At 39.9% G+C, this 19,960-nt stretch overlaps 1 protein-coding gene across 1 annotated transcript in view; it reads left to right on the forward strand.

The window, feature by feature from the left end:
- Positions 1–19,581, forward strand: part of CLCA1 (chloride channel accessory 1) — a 38,361-nt gene extending 18,780 nt beyond the window's left edge. Inside the window, exons 6-14 of the mRNA XM_003921348.4 lie at positions 1,484–1,702; positions 2,649–2,876; positions 6,601–6,775; positions 9,199–9,305; positions 11,368–11,583; positions 12,173–12,434; positions 13,539–13,709; positions 16,230–16,469; positions 17,272–19,581. Of these exons, the coding sequence (XP_003921397.1) occupies positions 1,484–1,702; positions 2,649–2,876; positions 6,601–6,775; positions 9,199–9,305; positions 11,368–11,583; positions 12,173–12,434; positions 13,539–13,709; positions 16,230–16,469; positions 17,272–17,663 (2,010 nt within the window). The 3' untranslated portion in view covers positions 17,664–19,581. The remainder of the gene's footprint in view (positions 1–1,483; positions 1,703–2,648; positions 2,877–6,600; positions 6,776–9,198; positions 9,306–11,367; positions 11,584–12,172; positions 12,435–13,538; positions 13,710–16,229; positions 16,470–17,271) is intronic.
- The last annotated feature ends 379 nt before the right edge of the window (positions 19,582–19,960 follow it).

Here is a 19,960-nt window from a genome sequence, read left to right on the forward strand (position 1 = left end):
AATTCTCAGGTAGAAGAAAAGAAAATGAGAAAATATTTCAAAAGTGACTTTTTGGCTGAATATGAAGGTAGAGTTTACAATGTAGAAGGCAGAGGAGGAGCAGGAACTTCTTGACCAAGTGCGTATCATCTCTAAGCAAAGCCTTAGAGATGCCAAAGTCTGGAAGTTTGGGAACTGATAGGCTATAGTAGGGTAAATTAGAGACATAAAATACACAGCCAGAATGAGAATGGAGAATGAAACAAAACTCCAAGTCATGGAGTTTGCCATTTGGCATATGAAGGAGAGGATTGTAATGTCTAAACAACCATTAGCCACCAAAGGATGTTAAGCAAAGGAGTAAGAGGGAAGATTCTCACGCAGCTGTGAGGTAGACCAAACAGAGTAAGCAGGATGGAAAACTACAGTCATCTGAGGGAGGGACTGTGATGGCTTGGATGATGGGTATTTCACGGGAGATGTATGAATGATGACAAAATGGAGAGGTAGTGAAATGTATTGGTATTGGTTATTTTTTAGTGGGGGAAAGGTGGGAAAACTTCCAGTTTCCTAATTTTGATGATGGGGTGCACAGTGGTGACATCAAGTTAGGAAATACATGAGGAGGAGGAGCAGATGGGAGAAAGGGTCATAACGTTCACAATGTCAATATGAACATGTGCAGTTTGAGGAGCATGTGAAACATCCAAGCAGATTTTGGAGACAGCTGGAATATTAGGAGTTGAAGGTTGGAATATAGTGTGTTGGTAAATGATTGGGAAGTAAGGGAGTGGAATTTGGTGGTATAAGGATGGAGAAACAAGACAGTTCCAAGAGAGGAACGCTGGAGAGGGTGCCATGGAGAGAGTAATGATGGCTTGAAATGGTAAATTTGAGGAGTAGGAAGGAAACCAAAAAGGGGAGATAAATGGATTGCTGAGGAGCACTAAGGGTCCAATGAGATTGAAGCTCTGGTTTCAGGTAAGATCTCTGTATTATGACTATGATTTTCCCTGGCACTGCTCTACAGTGATTGTGCAATTGAGCCAAGGTTATGCATTAGCAGAGCAGATGGGAGAAGGGCAGAGGATTAAAATATTTTAAATGTAAATTTAAAATATTTCTATCAGGCTAGGCACAGTGGCTTATGCCTGTAATCCCAACACTGTGGTAGGCTGAGGTGGACAGATTGCTTGAGCTCAGAAGTTTGAGATCAGACTAGGAACATGCTGAAACCGCATCTCTACTAAAAATACAAAAAGAAGACAAGCATGGTGGCATGAACCTGTAGTCCCAACTACTCAAGAGGCTGAGGTGGGAGGTTAACTTGAGCCCAAGAGGCAGAAGCTGCAGTGAGCTAATGTGCCACTGCACTCCAGCCTGGGTGACTGAGTGAGACCTTGTCTCAAAATAAAATAAAATAAAATAAAATATTTCTTTTAAATTATTAAAGATTTTGCCAAGTAGTTTACCATTATCTATATCATTTCATTGACAATTTCAGATAGTAGAATTCTGTACAGAACAAAACCACAATAAAGAAGCTCCAAACATGCAAAATCAAAAATGCAATCTCCAAAGTACATGGGAAGTGATTCGCGATTCTGAGGACTTTAAGAAAACCACTCCTATGACAACACAGCCACCGAAGCCCACCTTCTCATTGCTGCAGATTGGACAAAGAATTGTGTGTTTAGTCCTTGATAAATCTGGAAGCATGGTGGTATGTTCAATGAGTCTTGGTCTTCTGGATGCTGGTCACAGATATGCATGTTCTGGACTCTGACTCAGAACTGGTCATTAGTAAACACAATCTGAGGGCCAGAGCAATTGTAACTGTAACATTGTTTTCAGAAATGCCCACTTCCACTTTGTTCAGCAAAGATTCAGCATCAACTATCTCATTTGCCAAATTGAATTAATTTTCAGTTTGTGAGCAAAGATCTGATCAATTATATAAGCATAACATTTTTTTATGGTTCACTGACAATATATAAGTCTATAGGTCCATAGCCTTTTGTCTACTCTCACACTGCTATAAAGAAATACTTGAGACTGAGTAATTAATAAAGAAAAGAGTTTAATTGACTCACACTTCCGCATGGAGGGGAGGCCTCAGGAAATTTACCATCATGGTGGAAGGGGAAGCAGGCATGTCTTACATGGCAGCAGGAGAGAGAGAGAGAGCATGCACAAAGGGAGAAGAGCCCCTTATAAAACCGTCAAATCTTGTGAAAACTCACTCACTATAAAGAGAACATCATGGGAGAAACTGCCCCCATATTCCAATCACCTCCCACCATTTCCCTCCCTTGACATGGGGGGATTAAATGGGAATTATAATTTGAGGTGAGATTTGGTTGAAGACACAGAGACAAACCATATCACCTCATCTAGAACTTATCTAGAATTATTACTAATATATTGGAATTTAGTTATTGTGTAATCTGTTGTTATCTTTTACTATTTATACACTGGCCCTAAAATTCTACCCAAAGATGCTGCTAAATATAAGTGAGAAATTTTCCCCCATAGGATATGCCTCAAGTAATCTTATAGTCATTTGCTCTACATTAAGGCAGCCACTTCCAAATTCCCTATGGCCTTTTCTGTTATTAGTCTTTCCATCTAAGCCTAACCAACTGTTTTTCTTTTGCTTCTCCATTTAGACCGGTGACCGCCTCAATCGACTAAATCAAGCAGGCCAGCTTTTCCTGTTGCAGACGGTTGAGCTGGGGTCTTGGGTTGGGATGGTGACATTTGACAGTGCTGCCTATGTACAAAGTGAACTCGTGCAGATAAACAGTGGCAGTGACAGGGACACACTCACCAAAAGATTACCTACAGCAGCTGCAGGAGGGACATCCATTTGCACCGGGCTTCGATCAGCATTTACTGTGAGACGTGTTTTTCTATTGTAGTTTGAAATGTTTGCAATTCATGTTGCCTAACAAATTTCTATTTCCATTCTTTCCATACATGCCTAGGGTCCAACTAGATGAGATAACCAAGGGCAGAGCAATGATTCAAATGATGCAAAGACACAGACCTCCAAAGATATTAGTAACCAATTCATTTACATTTTTGCGCTCTTTTGCATCTGTGCCTTCATGCTTTTCTGCATATGTACCTGCATTCAAAATAGTCATGGTGTGCCTTCTACATTCCAGGCAATGTTGTAGGCCCTAAGAATACCATGAGGGCCAAACAGACACTACCCTTCTGTCATGGAAGATGAGAAGTTCTGTCATGGAACTTCTCATCTTATTGGAGGAGACACATTAACCAACAAATAACACAAATAAGTGTATATTTACTAACCGTAATGAGTGCTATGAAGTAAAGGTACACAGTCATGTAAGAGGGTATCTTCTATGGGAATAAAAAGACCTATGAATATGGTTAAGCTTTGAGGCAACTGAACACTCCAAACTTCCAGGCATATTGGACCTCCTTTTGGGAAAGCAAGAGGTTTATTTATTGAAGCAGGAGGACTTAGGAACTATAACTATGACTGTATTGGTGTCATACCTAAATATCTCATCTGACCATCCAATCACATCATTCCTCTATTTAGATACCCTGTCTCTCCATTTTCAGCATAATTAAGTAAAAATTTCTCTATCTAATGTGTAAGATCTATCATTATGTAGTCTTTATCTACCTTTCAAGACTTAAGCACCAGGAATGTTCTTCCAGGCAGCTTGTGTTTAAGCAAACTGGACAACTTGTCCTTCAGAGCTTCCACATCTTTGCCACACTAGTTCCTCACTAAGAGCACTTTCTCCTCCATTCTTTGAACTTTTAATCATACTCATTCTTAAAGGCCCATTTCAGACACCACCTACTTCTTAACATCTTTCCTGATTCTTTCCACCAGATAGAATTGCTTTCTGAAGCATATGACTTTTAAAAAAATTATCTCTTATGATATCTAACTAGCCTGTCTTACATTCTAATTATCCATTTCAATTGAGCAGAACTACTTTAGGAATAGGACTTATCTTCTTATCTCCCAGACTGTTAGTACAATATCATTTATGCCAGAGGTTCCTAGTAAATAAAATTGAATTCATTATTTGATGCACTAATAACACCTGATGTTTAGTTGCTGCAAATATAAAATGCAATATTCCATATTTACTTGCAGGCTATTTAGCCACATGAAACAACATAGTAGATTGAAAAAGGCTGGCAGGCATAAGGTCTCCAAGCCTCACAGTGCAAAGCCTGCTCATTGGGCACATCACACCCAATAGCACTGTTACAGTTTCCCATGTAGCAGCAGGAATATATTGTTTCCAGCTCATACTGCTTGATGTGGACAATGGGCTTGACCATTTCCTCAAGTGCTTTCTATCACTCTGACCGTTTTAGTCCACCTTGAAAATCAGTTCCCTAAAAGTAGTTTCTATTGCATACACAGTCAGCTATAAAACCCTTCTCCAGAAGCCTGCATGCATCTACATTTTATTACCCCTGTCACCCACCCAAGCTTTGACTAGAGGAGCAAATAAGGAAGGAAAATTGACAATGAAATCCCGATGTGCTGTATCAAACTCTTGCTGTGCAAGACTAGGGGAGATGACTAATGTCAGATGGCAATGTGGCGAAGAGAGAACTTCTGATTCTACATTTTCCATTCAGATGAGTGAGAGAGAGTGTGAGGTATACCAATGGAATTTAGGATACCCCCTGGAGTGAAGTCTGGGTATGAGGTGGGAGAAGCTCTTGTGGCTTCAGGGTGATGAGGCAAAGGACCTTGGATCTTGCACTATCCTCGTGACCCCTGCTGGTCCCTGCTGCAGGCCTTGGTCAGGTCTGCCCTGAGCTCCTTGCTGTGGTGTCTGCTGTGGCCATAGGACTTTGGCTTGTTCTCTTGGCTTGCTCAAGGCCCAGTGGTCCTCCCCCACTGACTCAGCTCCACTCTGGCTCTCTCTGTTGAAGCAGAGTCCTGAGCACCACTCTGTCTTCCAGTCTCTAGCCACACTGTACACTCCTCCTCAGTCTGTGTGGCAGGATTATCCTTCTCTCACCTGCCAACACTCAACTCAGCTGCCTTCTGTCTCCTCTGTAGGATATGTAGGAACATCTGCCTGTTTTCCATGACACACAGCAGTTATGGGAAGTGAGACAAAAAAAAAAAAATCCAAATTGGGCCTCTCTGGCCCGCAGCTTTATAAGGCCAAGGCCATGGCCACAGCTGACCGGCTTCTGGGCTCTGGGCTCCTTGACACAGCAACAGCAACAGTCAGAGTTCTGTTCTCTTCTAGGGAGTCAAGGCAGCCTCCTCTAATAGCTGAAACAGAGTGGGGCAGAAGACTCCTCTGTCCTCAGCTTTCCCTTCAACCTTCAGAGGATGCCTTTTTTTCTGACTAGGCCTTCAGAGGATGCCTTCTTTTCTGAGATTCTAGGCCTTCAAAGGACACCTTCTTTTCTGAGATTCTAGGCCTTCAGAGGACACCTTCTTTTCTGAGATTCTAGGCCAGAGAGATGCTTAGGCTTGATTGCTTGTTTCCCCTATTTCTGGTTCTCTCCTTCCACTCTTTCTAGGGGAAGAGGGGACTCTTGCATTCTTTTCTTAAATAGATAGCATTATTCTTTTATCTAATTTTCCTCCTGTCCCAATCTTATTCAACATTGGCAGCAGGAGTATCCTCTCTACACCATGTAAAAAAAAATAAATGCCGGGCGCGGTGGCTCAAGCCTGTAATCCCAGCACTTTGGGAGGCCGAGGCGGGTGGATCACAAGGTCGAGAGATCGAGACCAACCTGGTCAACATGGTGAAACCCAGTCTCTACTAAAAATACCAAAAATTAGCTGGGCATGGTGGCAAGTGCCTATAATCCCAGCTACTCAGGAGGCTGAGGCAGGAGAATTGCCTGAACCCAGGAGGCGGAGGTTGCAGTGAGCCGAAATCGCGCCATTGCACTCCAGCCTGGGTAACAAGAGCGAAACTCCACCTCAAAAAATAAATAAATAAATAAATAAATAAATAAATAAATAAATAATCCAAATCTACCAGGAATAGTTGAGACATAGGTGTCACAGAACAACTAGGAACTGAGGATAAATGGAAACAAAATGTTTTGCTTTAATCGGAAGGGCTGTTAAAACTATTGACAACTCATATGACCTAGGTAATGACCAATCAGAACCAACGCCAGCCATAAATAGCTGATATTGTCAGATTGGTGAATACCACACAAGTGAAAGTCTGCCCTGGATCTAATATCCCCCTTGTATAGTCCCCATTAAATGAGGATGGTTTCTGAAGGCATCTTGGAAGCTCTGAAAGCCTATAAATGAGAGACCACATGAAGGAAACTAGAAACACCTTATTTGCTGTTTCCCCAGTGCTGTCCATCCCTAGAGTTGCCCTGCATCCCACACCATCTCTCTCTGCAGCAGGCTAGCCATGAGGAAAGACAGCGGTCAAGTTCCATGAATGCTGCTGGGTTAAGATTGTATCATTTCAACACAGACAGATATTTGGTCATTCCCAGACACTTTTGTTTATTCCCACTGGAATTTCTTTTCTCCTTTCCTGTAAGCAGAATTTTCATAAACACCTTGGCCTCCCTGAGTCTGATAACTCATGCCCTGAATTCTGTCCTTAGGTGATTCAGAAGAAATATCCAACTGATGGATCTGAAATTGTGCTGCTGACGGATGGGGAGGACAACACTATAAGTAGGTGCTTTAATGAGGTCAAACAAAGTGGTGCCGTCATCCACACAGTGGCCTTGGGGCCCTCTGCTGCTCAAGAACTAGAGCAGCTGTCCAAAATGACAGGTGAGGGATGATTTGCTGAGACCCCAGGTATTGTCTCTCCTACTGGACTGTGAGCTCCAGTGAACTGGGGAGTAGGGGAAGGATGGGATGGAGAGAGAGGATAACCTAATTGGCCAACTCGCCACGCTTATCCCCAAATGACTATTTGAATGCACTCTGCCCATTTATTTTAAAGCTTTGGATCTAGGACTAGGGAAGCCTGGAGAAGATGGAACCAGCACAGCACTCTGGTGAGGACTTAGGACCTTCTTCTCCAGCCAGGAACCACTCGCTTTCAGTGGCAGCTGGCCAAGAGACCTAGGGGAGACAGATGACAAGCCACTAACTACATAACACCATGGCACAAGTGTTATATTAGCAACAGAAAGTACAATAAAGCACAAATAAGGGAACCTTTAACTTTACCCAAAGAAGAAGCATTCAAGAAGCAGGAGGAGTAGCAAGGAAGGGGAAAGGGCCTGTTACAATGCAAAAGATCACTCCTAAAATAGAATACAATGCAGTTTCTCCATAAAACCTTAACGTATTGTATGTCTAACTCCCATACACAGACAGATGGTTAAAATAGATTTCATATGTCCCCAGCTTCTTTAGCAGAGTAGGGGAACACATTTTTTTCTTGTCTAACTTAGGGATAATATTATGGTTCTCAATTATTATTGAGAGTTGTTTCTGAGGCCACTAAATTGCCAGAGCTGTTTGCTCCTAATGCTACTTGTCCTAGGCTGGGTTTCTTAGAAGCAGAGCCTAAGACAGGGATTTGGGTGCATGCAGTGTATAGGGGGAAGAGCTCTCAGAAGAAAAGGAAGGAGGAAAGGATAGGGCCAGGGAAGGAGCTAAGCACTGATGCAGACCTAATAGAGTCTAGCTGCACCCATAGGGGATTCCGAAATGAAAAGTGCATCACTGGCTGGGCGCGGTGGCTCAAGCCTGTAATCCCAGCACTTTGGGAGGCCGAGGCGGGTGGATCACAAGGTCAAGAGATCGAGACCATCCTGGTCAACATGGTGAAACCCCGTCTCTACTAAAAATACAAAAAAATTAGCTGGGCATGGTGGCGCGTGCCTGTAATCCCAGCTACTCAGGAGGCTGAGGCAGGAGAATTGCCTGAACCTGGGAGGCGGAGGTTGCGGTGAGCCGAGATCGCGCCATTGCACTCCAGCCTGGGTAACAAGAGCAAAACTCCGTCTCAAAAAAAAAAAAGAAAAGAAAAGAAAAAAGAAAAGTGCATCACAGACTTGTCTCACCTTGAGGGAGGAGGGTGGCCTTTTGTGCCATTGTGTCTATCAGCCTTTGGCTGCAGACTGTTAGAACAGGGCAGAGGAGAGGGGCATGTTATTTCTCTAGGTAGGGTGGCCCCTTTTGGTGAGATAATTTTCTGGAAGAGGAGGCAGCTATAAGACAACACTTAGAGCAACAGGGAAGAAATGCACTTGGCTGGGTAAGGGGATGTGTGTGGGACATCAACTGAAATTCTTTCCATAACTTCAGATGGAATTCTAATAGTTAAAAAGTGCTTTCACATCAACTAACTTAGTGACACCTATTCTGAACAGCCCAAGACTGCCTGGCCTGGTGTAAAATCATGTTTTAACGATATACTATTCTGTAACTGTCCCTTTGTCCACTGTTATTTCTTGCTGTTGTCACATATGTGTCTTTCCTCATTTAGAAGAAAACTCTGAAGCCAGGTTTGTTAGAATTATGTTTCAAATAAGAGTAAACCAATAGTCTTGGAGTACAGCTTAATGAATTGTCTCATGTAAAAGTACAGAACCTTTAATAGGTAGATTTTATGATACAAATTGATACCAAATCATATCAGAGATTCGTGGCTACTTTGCAGATAGTTGAAGTAGCCAGGTGACTAAGATGAAGTCTTATCTAAGATGTAGCCAGGTGAATAGCCAGGTGAAGCTATTATTTACTAAGATTTAAAAATTAGTGGCTGGGTGTGGTGGCTAATGCCTGTAATCCCAGAATTTTGGGAGGCCAAGGCCAGTGGATTGATTGAGCCCAGGCGTTCAAGACCAGCCTGAGCAACATGGCAAAACCTGTTTCTAAAAAAAAAAAATACAAAAATTAGCCAGACGTGGTCGGGTATGCCTGTAATCCCAGCTACTTGAGAGCTGAGGTGGGAAGATCACTTGAGCCAGGGAAGTACATGTTGCAGTGGGCCAAGATTGTGCCACTGAACTCCACCCTGGGCAACAAAGTAAGAGCCTGTCTCAGAAAAAAAGAAATAAGTTAAGAAAAGATAGTATCGAATTCTGAGTTAATGTAGACACCTATTTGATGTTGTTCTATTTATACTTTAATTACACAATGGCATATTTATTTTGTATATTCTCTAAACAACAGCTTAAATGTTGCAAATATTTGCTTTCTGGAAAATAATTTCCGAAAATGTAATTGCATTTTAGGAGGTTTTCAGACATATGCTTCTGATCAAGCTCAGAACAATGGCCTCATTGATGCCTTTGGAGCCCTTTCATCAGGAAATGGAGCTGTCTCTCAGCGCTCCATCCAGGTTGGAGTTCTTAATCTTTGGTTTTCATATTTACACATAATCATAGCCAAGATGGAGAATTTAATGGCTAAAAGTTTTAAGTTTTAATTCAGTATTTAAGTTAAATTAAACTCCATTTAATTCAGTATCACTCTTCTGGTATTGAATTAAAATTAAAATAGAAGGTTTGGCCTGATATTAGATATTATTTCTAAAATGCAACACTATCATTTAAACAAGGCAATTAGTGTTTACTTGTTTGGAAACAATACTAAGTGATTTCTTCATAAAAATTAGCAGCATAAAATATCGTAGAGCCAATAATTCTTTTTTAACATCTCTAAACAAGCAACTAAAGCAATATAATTGGCTCGGAATTTTCTTCAGAGTAGAGCATCTCAATTACAAATTTTCTGGGACAAGTGTTCAGGGATTACTTGTTTTATTTTTCCGTTACATCAAATTTCTGATGTTTGCCAAGATTTACATATAATGGGCAGAAAGTGCTTTGTGCTGTAAAAAGCCAGTGGTGTCAGTCCAGATCCCTGGATCTTGGTCCTGGGTCTGCCATTACCTATGTGACCTAGGCCAAGAACTTCACCTCTGTGGATTTTCATTTCTCCACCAGGTATAGATCAGAAAACCTCCAATGGCCTATCTGGTTCTAAAATTTAAAGAAAACCAAATTGCCTTTCAAAAGTCTTGGAACTATTAAGAAAAAGGAACAAATGTAGTTTTTTCAATCCTCTTTTTTAGTAATTGCAGAAATTATTCACATTAATGTTTAAACTAGAGAGAGCGAACAATCAGCATTCACACTGGTGTGAATTTTTATGATGAAAACTATAATTTTTATGATGAAAGTTCAGATAAACATAAAGGAATACCGTAATGTCAAAGCCTAATAATGATAGGCTTTCTGGCACACCAATGTAGCATTTATTCAATCTAAGAAGATAGCAGCTATACTCATTAGGGTTATTCTGGTTCAGATTTAGAAAATTAAACTAAAGGGCCTGGTTTGGAAAAGGGAGGAATGTGTCCTAGAAAAATAATTAAAGTGATAAAAGTACAATTTCACCCATGTTAGAACATTTTCGCCCATGATTTTTGTATTTAAGAAACCTAGCAGAGAGAGAGAGATGGAGAAATGAGCAAGACTCATTCACCAGTGTGCCACAAGAACCAGGTCTAAGAGCCCTTTACTTTCTCCACATACCAGCTTGTAATCTACCTGTGAAAACAGGAAATTTGGCTCCATAACCAGGCCAGTCTGTCTTCTAATAGATGCTAACTTGAGACAATTAATAACTACTTAGGAGATAATGCTCAAAATCACATTTTCTAAAAAAGCCTTGTTAATCCTTCCCTACCTCATTTCCTGCTCTGCAGCTCCCTTATTCTATTCCAAACAAGTCGGCCTTGGCTTATTTTATTTATCTCCACAGGGCCTGCAATACTACCTGACCTAGCAATTAGGTAATTCAGACAATCCATGAGTGGGTGAAAAATAAGTCACAGTGAGTTCCCTTAAGCGTTCAAAGTCTAGTAAATAAGATGAGCTGTATATACCAATAAATATAGGGTGAAGCACAATATGACGAATGTCAAAGGATTGATAGAAATAAAATCCTACAGGAGATCAGAGGAAGGGGAGATTATTTACAACTGGTAAATGAGATGGACAGCAGAGAAACCTTCATGGAGAAAGTAATATCTGAATTTTGAAGGATGGGTAAGGCTTAGACAAATAGAGAAGACTAAGAAGGCTTAGATAAATGGAGAAGACAAATGTAAAGGCTTCTAGAAATAGTAAAGAGAACAATGATCAAGTCAAAGGATCAGGGATTCACAAGGATCTTTTGGGGAAGCAGTCTTGTTTGGGTGGAGGAAGGAAAATTGTGAAAGCTGAGGCTAGAAAGGTAACTGAGAACTGCATCATAATAGGTCCTAATACCAAATCAAGGACTCAGGCACCACTGAAGTCTTTTTAATGGGGCCCTGGGGAGAAAGGGGCAAAAGAGGAAAGACCATGTGATGGGAGCTGTACTCTCTAGAAAGTAAGAGCTGTTTTTCTCAACAGCTTGAGAGTAAGGGATTAACCCTCCAGAACAGCCAGTGGATGAATGGCACAGTGATCATGGACAGCACCGTAGGAAAGGAAACTTTGTTTCTGATCACCTGGACAACACAGCCTCCCCAAATCCTTCTCTGGGATCCCAGTGGAAAGAAGCAAGATGGCTTTGTAGTGGACAAAAACACCAAAATGGCCTACGTCCAAATCCCAGGCATTGCTAAGGTATGAAGTCACCTTTTTTCCTTTCTCATAATGCAACAAAATAAAATAACATTTAATTCACAGAATAATTGTCGCGTTTTAAATGTTGGCAGTTAAAAGGATAGTCAATATTGAATCAAAGAGAGAACAAAGAAAAAAAACTCCATCCCATGAAAATCACTCAGTATGCCAGCAAGTAAAGAAAAAGGAAACAGGTGATATTCTGTCCAGGTACTAAAAGAAGAACCTTCAAATTACATAGTAATTTAAGATGCAAAATGATCATCGAAGTTTTGGATCATAAAAACTATTTCTTTTATCTCAGGGACTTGTCTGTGATAAAACCAAGGCAATAATAAGCATATAGCTTTCAGACCTTACCAACCCCCATCCACCCCGCCACCATGGGATTTTCTTGACAAAGGGAATGATACAGTTAGTTCAAACACACTGAAGCTCCCATAACTGACAGAGTATCAAACATGCACACCTCTTCTTAGATATGCCTCCAACATGCTTGTATCAGAGGCTTTTTCTGTATGTGACATTGAAGTCAGGTCTGTGTCACCTGAAGTTATTCATTGGAAATGTTTACACGTGTTTTGGTCAGGTTGGCACTTGGAAATACAGTCTGCAAGCAAGCTCACAAACCTTGACTCTGACTGTCACGTCCCGCGCATCCAGTGCTACCCTGCCTCCAATTACCGTGACTTCCAAAATGAACAAGGACACAGGCAAATTCCCCAGCCCTATGATAGTTTACGCAAATATTCGCCAAGGAGCCTCCCCGATTCTCAGGGCCAGAGTCACAGCCCTGATTGAATCAGTGAATGGAAAAACAATTACCTTGGAACTACTGGATAATGGAGCAGGTACAATTGGAAAATATATCTTTCATTGTCTAAGAAGCAACCAGGGTAAGGCAAGAGGGCATGGTCTGATGAGGGCAGTTAGACAGGCAAGGCAGCACAGCACTGGGGTCTGGTTGGGAGAGTTCTCCATTTCCCCACAATTCCTACATTTAAAAATGTTGGAAAACAGGACGGCTTCTGCAAGACCCAAAACATATTAGTAGCTCAAGCTCAATAGATTCAGGGTCTCCAGGGAGTTGTCATAGGGTATTCCACAACCTCCAAAAAGAAAAAGAAGAAAATCAATAACCATATTGTGTTAGGTGCATTGTGTGTGTGTATGTATATATATATATATATATATACACACATATACATATATACAGTAATACATATATACAAAGACATATATTATCTTTGTTTATAATATCTTCACTACACTTTTCTGAGATTACATAGCTTGAGGTGAAGAAACTGAGGCTCTCACATTTAGAAAGCAGCAGACAGAGATTCAAGCACAGTCCTGCATGATTCCTATATCTATGCAGACTCTATATTAGCTTGCCCCCAAGTGAAAATTCTACCCATTATTCTTGTATCTAAGAAGTTTATCAGGGAAAGAGAGAAAGAGAATTCTACATTTCTTTTTGGAAAAAAACACGTCTGTTACTGTGAAGCAAGTAACCTTATTAGAATGAATTCTGTAAATGAATTTCCTACCTAAATCTACTCTGGGGAGAAGTTATGAATTTTATTAAATAATCATACAACATTTTTTTCCTCCACAGTCACATATAGCAGTCTAATTTAGTTCAACAGATACTTATTGAGTAGTTACCTTATGCTACATTGGGTGTAACAGAGACAAGATATTATGTTAGATTTCAAGAAGAAAGTCAACAATTCAAGAAGACAGAATGTACACATAAAACCACACACACTACATACACAGTGACAAAAGAAGTAAGCCTCATCCTCAGCACACCAAAATCTTAATGTCTCTTGGAGCTAATGCTGAATTTCTTGTTGCTTTGAAAATTTATAGTCTACATATGAGTTGGAAATACACAAATACACTCCTGGTTACCTTTAGGATATTTATTAATTCCTTCACTCTTTATCAAGGTGCTGATGCCACTAAGGACGATGGTGTCTACTCAAGGTATTTCACAACTTATGACACAAACGGTAGATATAGTGTAAAAGTGTGGGCTCTGGGAGGAGTTAACACAGCCAGACAGAGAACGATACCCCAGCAGAATGGAGCAATGTTCATACCTGGCTGGATTGAGAATGGTAAGTAATCTGTAATAACACACCTGGCTTGTGCAAAAGGATTGATTTCCAGAGGAAACTATTAAGCCTGTGGGGCAGAATGGTGCATGATTATATCAGGGTTTCTCAACTTTGGCACTATTAACATTTTAATGTCAGACAATCCTTTGTTGTGGAGGGCTATCCTGCACACTGTGGGATGTTTAGCAGCATCCCTCACCTCTACCCATTATTTGTCAATAGCAATTTCCTAGTCATGACAATCAAAAATGTCTCCATATGTTGTCCACTGTCCCTTACGTGGACAAACTAGACAAGCCTCCAGCTGAAAATCACTAGATAGAACATAACTTTTGACTCAGGTCAAAGCCCAGCCCTCTATCAAATATAGTATTTTGTGTAATTTTTTTTTACTTCACTCTCCTCAGTTGTAAAATAAAGATAATAATGGCGGCTACCCCGTAGGATGGTCACAAAGAATAAATAAGTAAATACAACTAACAAATGTTACTGGCAAATAGTGTTTAATAAAGGTTTTATCATTACTTTAAAAACATTTCTAATGAAGTTCTTTCCATTGAAGCATTTCTAATTTATTCTAATGAAGCATTTCCAGAGAATTTTAAAAAGTAATAATATAGGGTTTGTTATCTACATCAATATCATTATCAAAGTTCACTGTCTGTATTTCCTCTTTTCTCCTCCTGCTTAGACCAGGGAGCATAGTTGATGAACTTCATGCAGGCCAGCACACTGAGCCCACATGTAAGCAGGTGGGAAAATTACGTCCATGAAACAGATAGTGCCATACCACTTTTGGTTACAAACATTTGCCCTGCACTAGAGCAGAAATTAAAACCAAGTTTGTGTCCCAATGGGTTACAGGACTTGTTTTCCATCGATCTCTACCCTGTCCTGGGCAGGCTTTTTCCTGATGTTGGTTTGGAGGAAGGAGAAGAGTTTCTTCAAGAGGCTTCCCACTATAGTCTTTATTTGGGTGTGTGATTAGCAAGGAGAGGACTCAGAGACACATGGTGTCTCTCATGCAAAAATGATAATGGGGGAAAATGTTTTAAAAGATGCCACTGCTTTTTGAGTTAGGGGAAAGAGGCAGAAGGGGACTGGTTTAGTGGCTAAAATGCTTATCACAGCATTTTACTTAGAGTAATACATTTTATTCTCGTAAGTATCCCTCTTTAAAGATAGAAAACAGAAGCTAGAGAGGTTATGGGTCCGTATAACTAACAGTGTTAGTGCCTGGCATAGCATGAGAAGGCCATGTTCTTCCCTCTATCACTCAATAAGCCTTAATGGCAGTCTCTACTGGTTCTTTGAATATGAACCCTGAACCTGCTACAGCATTCACTTCATCTTTGCTGAGGACCAGATTAATGGGTATAAAGATTAAACGATCTTTAACAGATAAGAGTTTATGAGAAAGCTAATTCTGAGTAATGCTATGTTAAGATCTTATGAGATATTTTTATTGAAAAGAAGAGAACCTAAGAATTCTACAGGTCAAACAGGTCAGGGTATTTTTTTTAATTCCAGGACACTTTTATACGTGTTTTCAAGAATGTGAATGAAATTGGGATTGCTACAAGAACTAGATTCCCATGCACTCACTGAGAAAATCAAATCTTTCAAAAGCACAGAATTTTGGAACCTCCAACATAAAACATTTCAATAAAAACTGAAATTTAATAAGAAAAATAGAAAACGAACATGGAGAAAGTGAAAGAAATATGCATAGAATGAATAATCAAGGCATTCTTGAAGGTCCAGTTGATTAGTTGCCAAATAAATTAGAAGATAAAGAAACCCACATTTTTATTTGGGTGGAAGACATTTCTTGAAGTAGTCTGAGGTTTAAAACAGAGGTAGTATTTAGATCAGGTGTGGTGGCTCATGCTTGTAATCCCAGCACTTTGGGAGGTCATCGTGGGTAGATCAACTGAGGTCAGGAGTTCTAGACCAACCTGGCTAACATGGCAAAATCCTGTCTCTACCTAAAAATACAAAAATTAGCTGGGCGTGGTGGCATGCACCTGCAATCCCAGTTACTTGGAAGGCTGAGGGAAGAGAATAGCTTGAACCCAGAAGGCAGATGTTGCAGAGACCGAGATCACACCATTGCACTCAGCCTGGTCGACAAGAGCAAAACTTCTGTCCCAAACAAACAAACAAAAACAGAGGTAGTATTTAAATTGACATTGTGGAAGGACAAAATCAGGATGGGCAAAAAGATGGGAAAAGAAGCAATTTCAGGACAAATGTCATGAAAATAAATTCCAAAAGGTTGTTCCACTAAATATCCAGGAAATATCTAAGAGAGAAAAAAAGTTGTGATTCTCTGTTTGTGATTCTCTGAAGCAACCTGATTTGGGGGCTTGTCTCCAAATATTTAAAATTAATTCCATGTATGGAGGGAAAGAAGCGGAACTGGGGAAAGGGAAGAGGGTGATCAGATAAGAAAACAGAGGGAGATATCATCATTTAGTGGTATTGCTTATCATATTTTGAGTAATTTTTTAAATGCAGATGAAATAAAATGGAATCCATCAAGACCTGAAATTAATAAGGATGATCTTCAAGACAAGCAAGTATGTTTCAGCAGAACATCCTCGGGAGGCTCATTTGTGGCTTCTGATGTCCCAAAGGCTCCCATACCTGATCTCTTCCCACCTTGCCAAATCACCGACCTGAAGGCGGAAATTCATGAAGGCAGACTCATTAATCTGACTTGGACAGCTCCTGGGGATGATTATGACCAGGGAACAGGTAAGTGGAACCTGGTGTGGACCCTATAAAGGAGTTTAGCAGCCAAGCAGAGAAGCAGAACTGGGTGAGGCAGGCAGCCATGTTCTGATGCTTAGGGGACAGAAGGCAGGAGAGATCTTGCTGGTCCTTTGAAACAAGGGGTAAATGTATTTAAAGAAGAGAGGTTTAAAAACTGAAAAACTGGTATACTTTGGGAGTAAGAGGTTTCAGCCATGAAAGGTAAAGCTTGCTTTGTTTCTGAAATCTTGCCAAACTGTCCTTTGACAAACTCCATTTCCTGGGGAGCAGTGATTCCTGGGGAAGAACTGGGAACAGAACATAGATGTCTACAGACAGAGCTGTCTTCTGGAAGGAACTTCAAGTCCTACCAGACTTTCTCTCTCAAAGTGCGGTCTGTGGACTGCGGCATGGGGATCCCATAAACACTTGTTAGAAAGTGTTTTCAGAGCCCTGGGTGATTTGTACACACATTACAGTATGAGAAGCACTGGTTTAACTACTACAGTAGTTAAACTGTCTCTTCTTTCTTCCGGGTACTATGCCTAGAAATGCTAACCAAGGTTTTAAGTCATGCCCAATACAGTTTTACGTTTATCACTGTGTCATTATATACAAACAAGAATGTAAAAGAGATAGTAACTCTTGTAAATAGGGCCATCAGTTTCATTTATTCGGGAACCTTATGGTTTGGTGATATAATTTCTAATAGACTTTTAAAGCTTTTAAAATATTTTTTAAAGCTGTACTGCTTAAGAAGTTTAATATTTCAGAATTAAGTTATGTTTTGCTTTTTTCATTTTAGCTTACAAGTATATCATTCGAATAAGTACAAGTATTCTTGATCTCAGAGACAAGTTCAATGAATCTCTTCAAGTGAATACTACTGCTCTCATCCCAAAGGAGGCCAACTCTGAGGAAGTCTTTTTGTTTAAACCAGAAAACATTACTTTTGAAAATGGTACAGATCTTTTCATTGCTATTCAGGCTGTTGATAAGGTCGATCTGAAATCAGAACTATCCAACATTGCACGAGTATCTTTGTTTATTCCTGCACAGACTCCGCCAGAGACACCTAGTCCCGATGAAATGTCTCCTCCTTGTCCTGATATTCATATCAACAGCACCATTCCTGGCATTCACATTTTAAAAATTATGTGGAAGTGGCTAGGAGAACTGCAGCTGACAATAGCCTAGGGCTGAATTTTTGTGAGATAAATAAATTATCCATCCTTTTTTTGGATTATAAAATGTTCTAAAATGTATTTTAGACTTCCTGTAGGGGGCGATATACTAAAATGCTAAACAACTGGGTACACATGCATAAATGCTATCCATTCAATTGCAAAAATTTAATAATCGTTGCGTCTTTTATTAATGATTTTGAATACTAGAAAGAAGCAATGCTTGCATCAATAAATGGAATTATGTTTTTATTTGTTTTAAGGAGCTTTGCCAGTTAAAATAACATGCAATTGCATATATCTAATAGAGTTGCTAAAAGTTGTTCGGTTTCTTTTGGTGAAGAAAAGACCAATCTAAATTATTTAAACATAAAAGACATGACTTGTTATATAAAAGTTTTGGACCAGCATCACCAGAAATATGTCTTATTTTCTCTAAATTTGAGCAATGATGTTGCATTTAAGGAAGGGATAGCATTGAAGAAAGAAAGAACAGCATGAAAGTTCCTTAGGCACAGAAATGAATGTTACGTGCATGAAATTACAAGAGTTAGCAATGCTTTAAGCCATGAGAGAGGGGATAAGGTGGGAAAGGTAGCTTCAGTCCAGGTGAGAAGTGAAAGTGATTGAGAAATAAACATTTATTGTGTATTTTGTGCCTAGGGCCCTACTAATGTCTTATATGCATAATGTAATTCACTTCTTTCAACAAATGTTCACCGGCTGCTTACTATTTTCCAGGCCAATGCTAGTTTCTAATAGAAAGATAAGTAAGCATTGGCCTTTTTCCTGTACAAACAAAAAAGAGCATTTGAGGATTTGTTTTTGAAATCAGGAGGCAGATATGCTCAGAGATATGCTTGAGAAGGGGGTCTCTGAGAACCAATGAAGGCCTTAATAAGTGTGAAAAAGGCCAGCAGCCTAGAAGATGAAAGGGGAAGGAGAAGAGGAAAAGGGGATGCAAGTATAGGCCTAGCAGTATGGCGGTCCTCATGAAGGACTAGTCACAGATTCCAGTGCCTGCAGGGGTAGATATTCTTGTGAAAATTGTTTCGAGTTCTCAGTTATAAGCACAACGAGGTCAAGATGTGGGTGGATCTCTTTATGATTGAAAACAAAATATCTAGTATATTGTTTCTGTATAGACCCAAAATTTCTTTCTCTATTTGTAGACCTTTCTTATTTCAAAACCAGATTTGAGGCATCTTAGTTATACATGCAATAAACATAAAAATAAAGAAATAAAGTGAAGTAAATATATCATAAAAATTAGAATAAGGGTTCATGTGTAAATCTAGGAAGAATGCATGGGGAAAAAAAACTAAAGGATCACCACATCGAATGCATAATATAATGTTCTATACAATTGCTATGGCCTAGTCACACATTTCACTCTGTGACAAGTAAGCAGGATAAAGGAGGCATATATAGTAACAAGATAAACAGAGTCTATAGTGAAAAGCAAGCCAGAAGCTCAGGAGAAGCATGGCTTTTCCTAGTCATGAGACCCACAGGAAGTTTTATCCATGGGTCCTCTGTTTATTAGGGCACTGTGATGTTAAGGCCTGCAGCCACAGCAGCATCCATATAATAATCATAACAAAAAGTTTAATATAGTACTAATTATATCCTTCACTGTAAACCAAAGGTGTAGCACCACAGCATTGTTCAGGAAAGCCAGCTATACAGGGACCCAAAAAATGCAGCAGAGAGTTCCAAGACTAGGAAGACCTTGATGCTCCTAAAGTGAGTACTTTTTATTGAGGGCACATCCAGTTGCTTTGCCAACTAAATGGGCATAGAGTTAGTTTGGAGTCCTCTTCTGAATGTTACAAAACCAAACCAAGCACAAACCTGATGAGAAGGCCACTTACCTTCCCCATGTGACAAATGAGTCTGAGGTCCTAACTTCACAGAACATGGTTGCCATGGGTTTATCCTGGGAAATTTCCAATAAGTCACTCACTGAGATTTTAATTTCTCATTTGGGTGAATTCAGTGAAAGATAGCATGGGATATAGTAGTAAACTGTGGAGGGGCATACAATGTGACTTCAGAGAAGAAGAGATATATGTCAGCCTGTAGATAAGATAGAAAATAGAGAACAACAAAGAAAAAACAATCTATGTACTCTGGGTTATAGGAAAGTTTATTGCAAAATAGATCTGTATTGTCACAGGTGATAAAATAAGTCAAAATTTTGCCTTATGCCATTATTGACCCACAATGGCCTGAGTTTCTTTAGTTTCTGATAAGCCAATTAAGTGAGTATCTGGTAAATCTGTCCCAGGCATTGGTAATTCTCTTAAT

The sequence above is a fragment of the Saimiri boliviensis genome, chromosome 11 (assembly GCF_048565385.1).
Source record: "Saimiri boliviensis isolate mSaiBol1 chromosome 11, mSaiBol1.pri, whole genome shotgun sequence".
NCBI lineage: Eukaryota > Metazoa > Chordata > Mammalia > Primates > Cebidae > Saimiri > Saimiri boliviensis.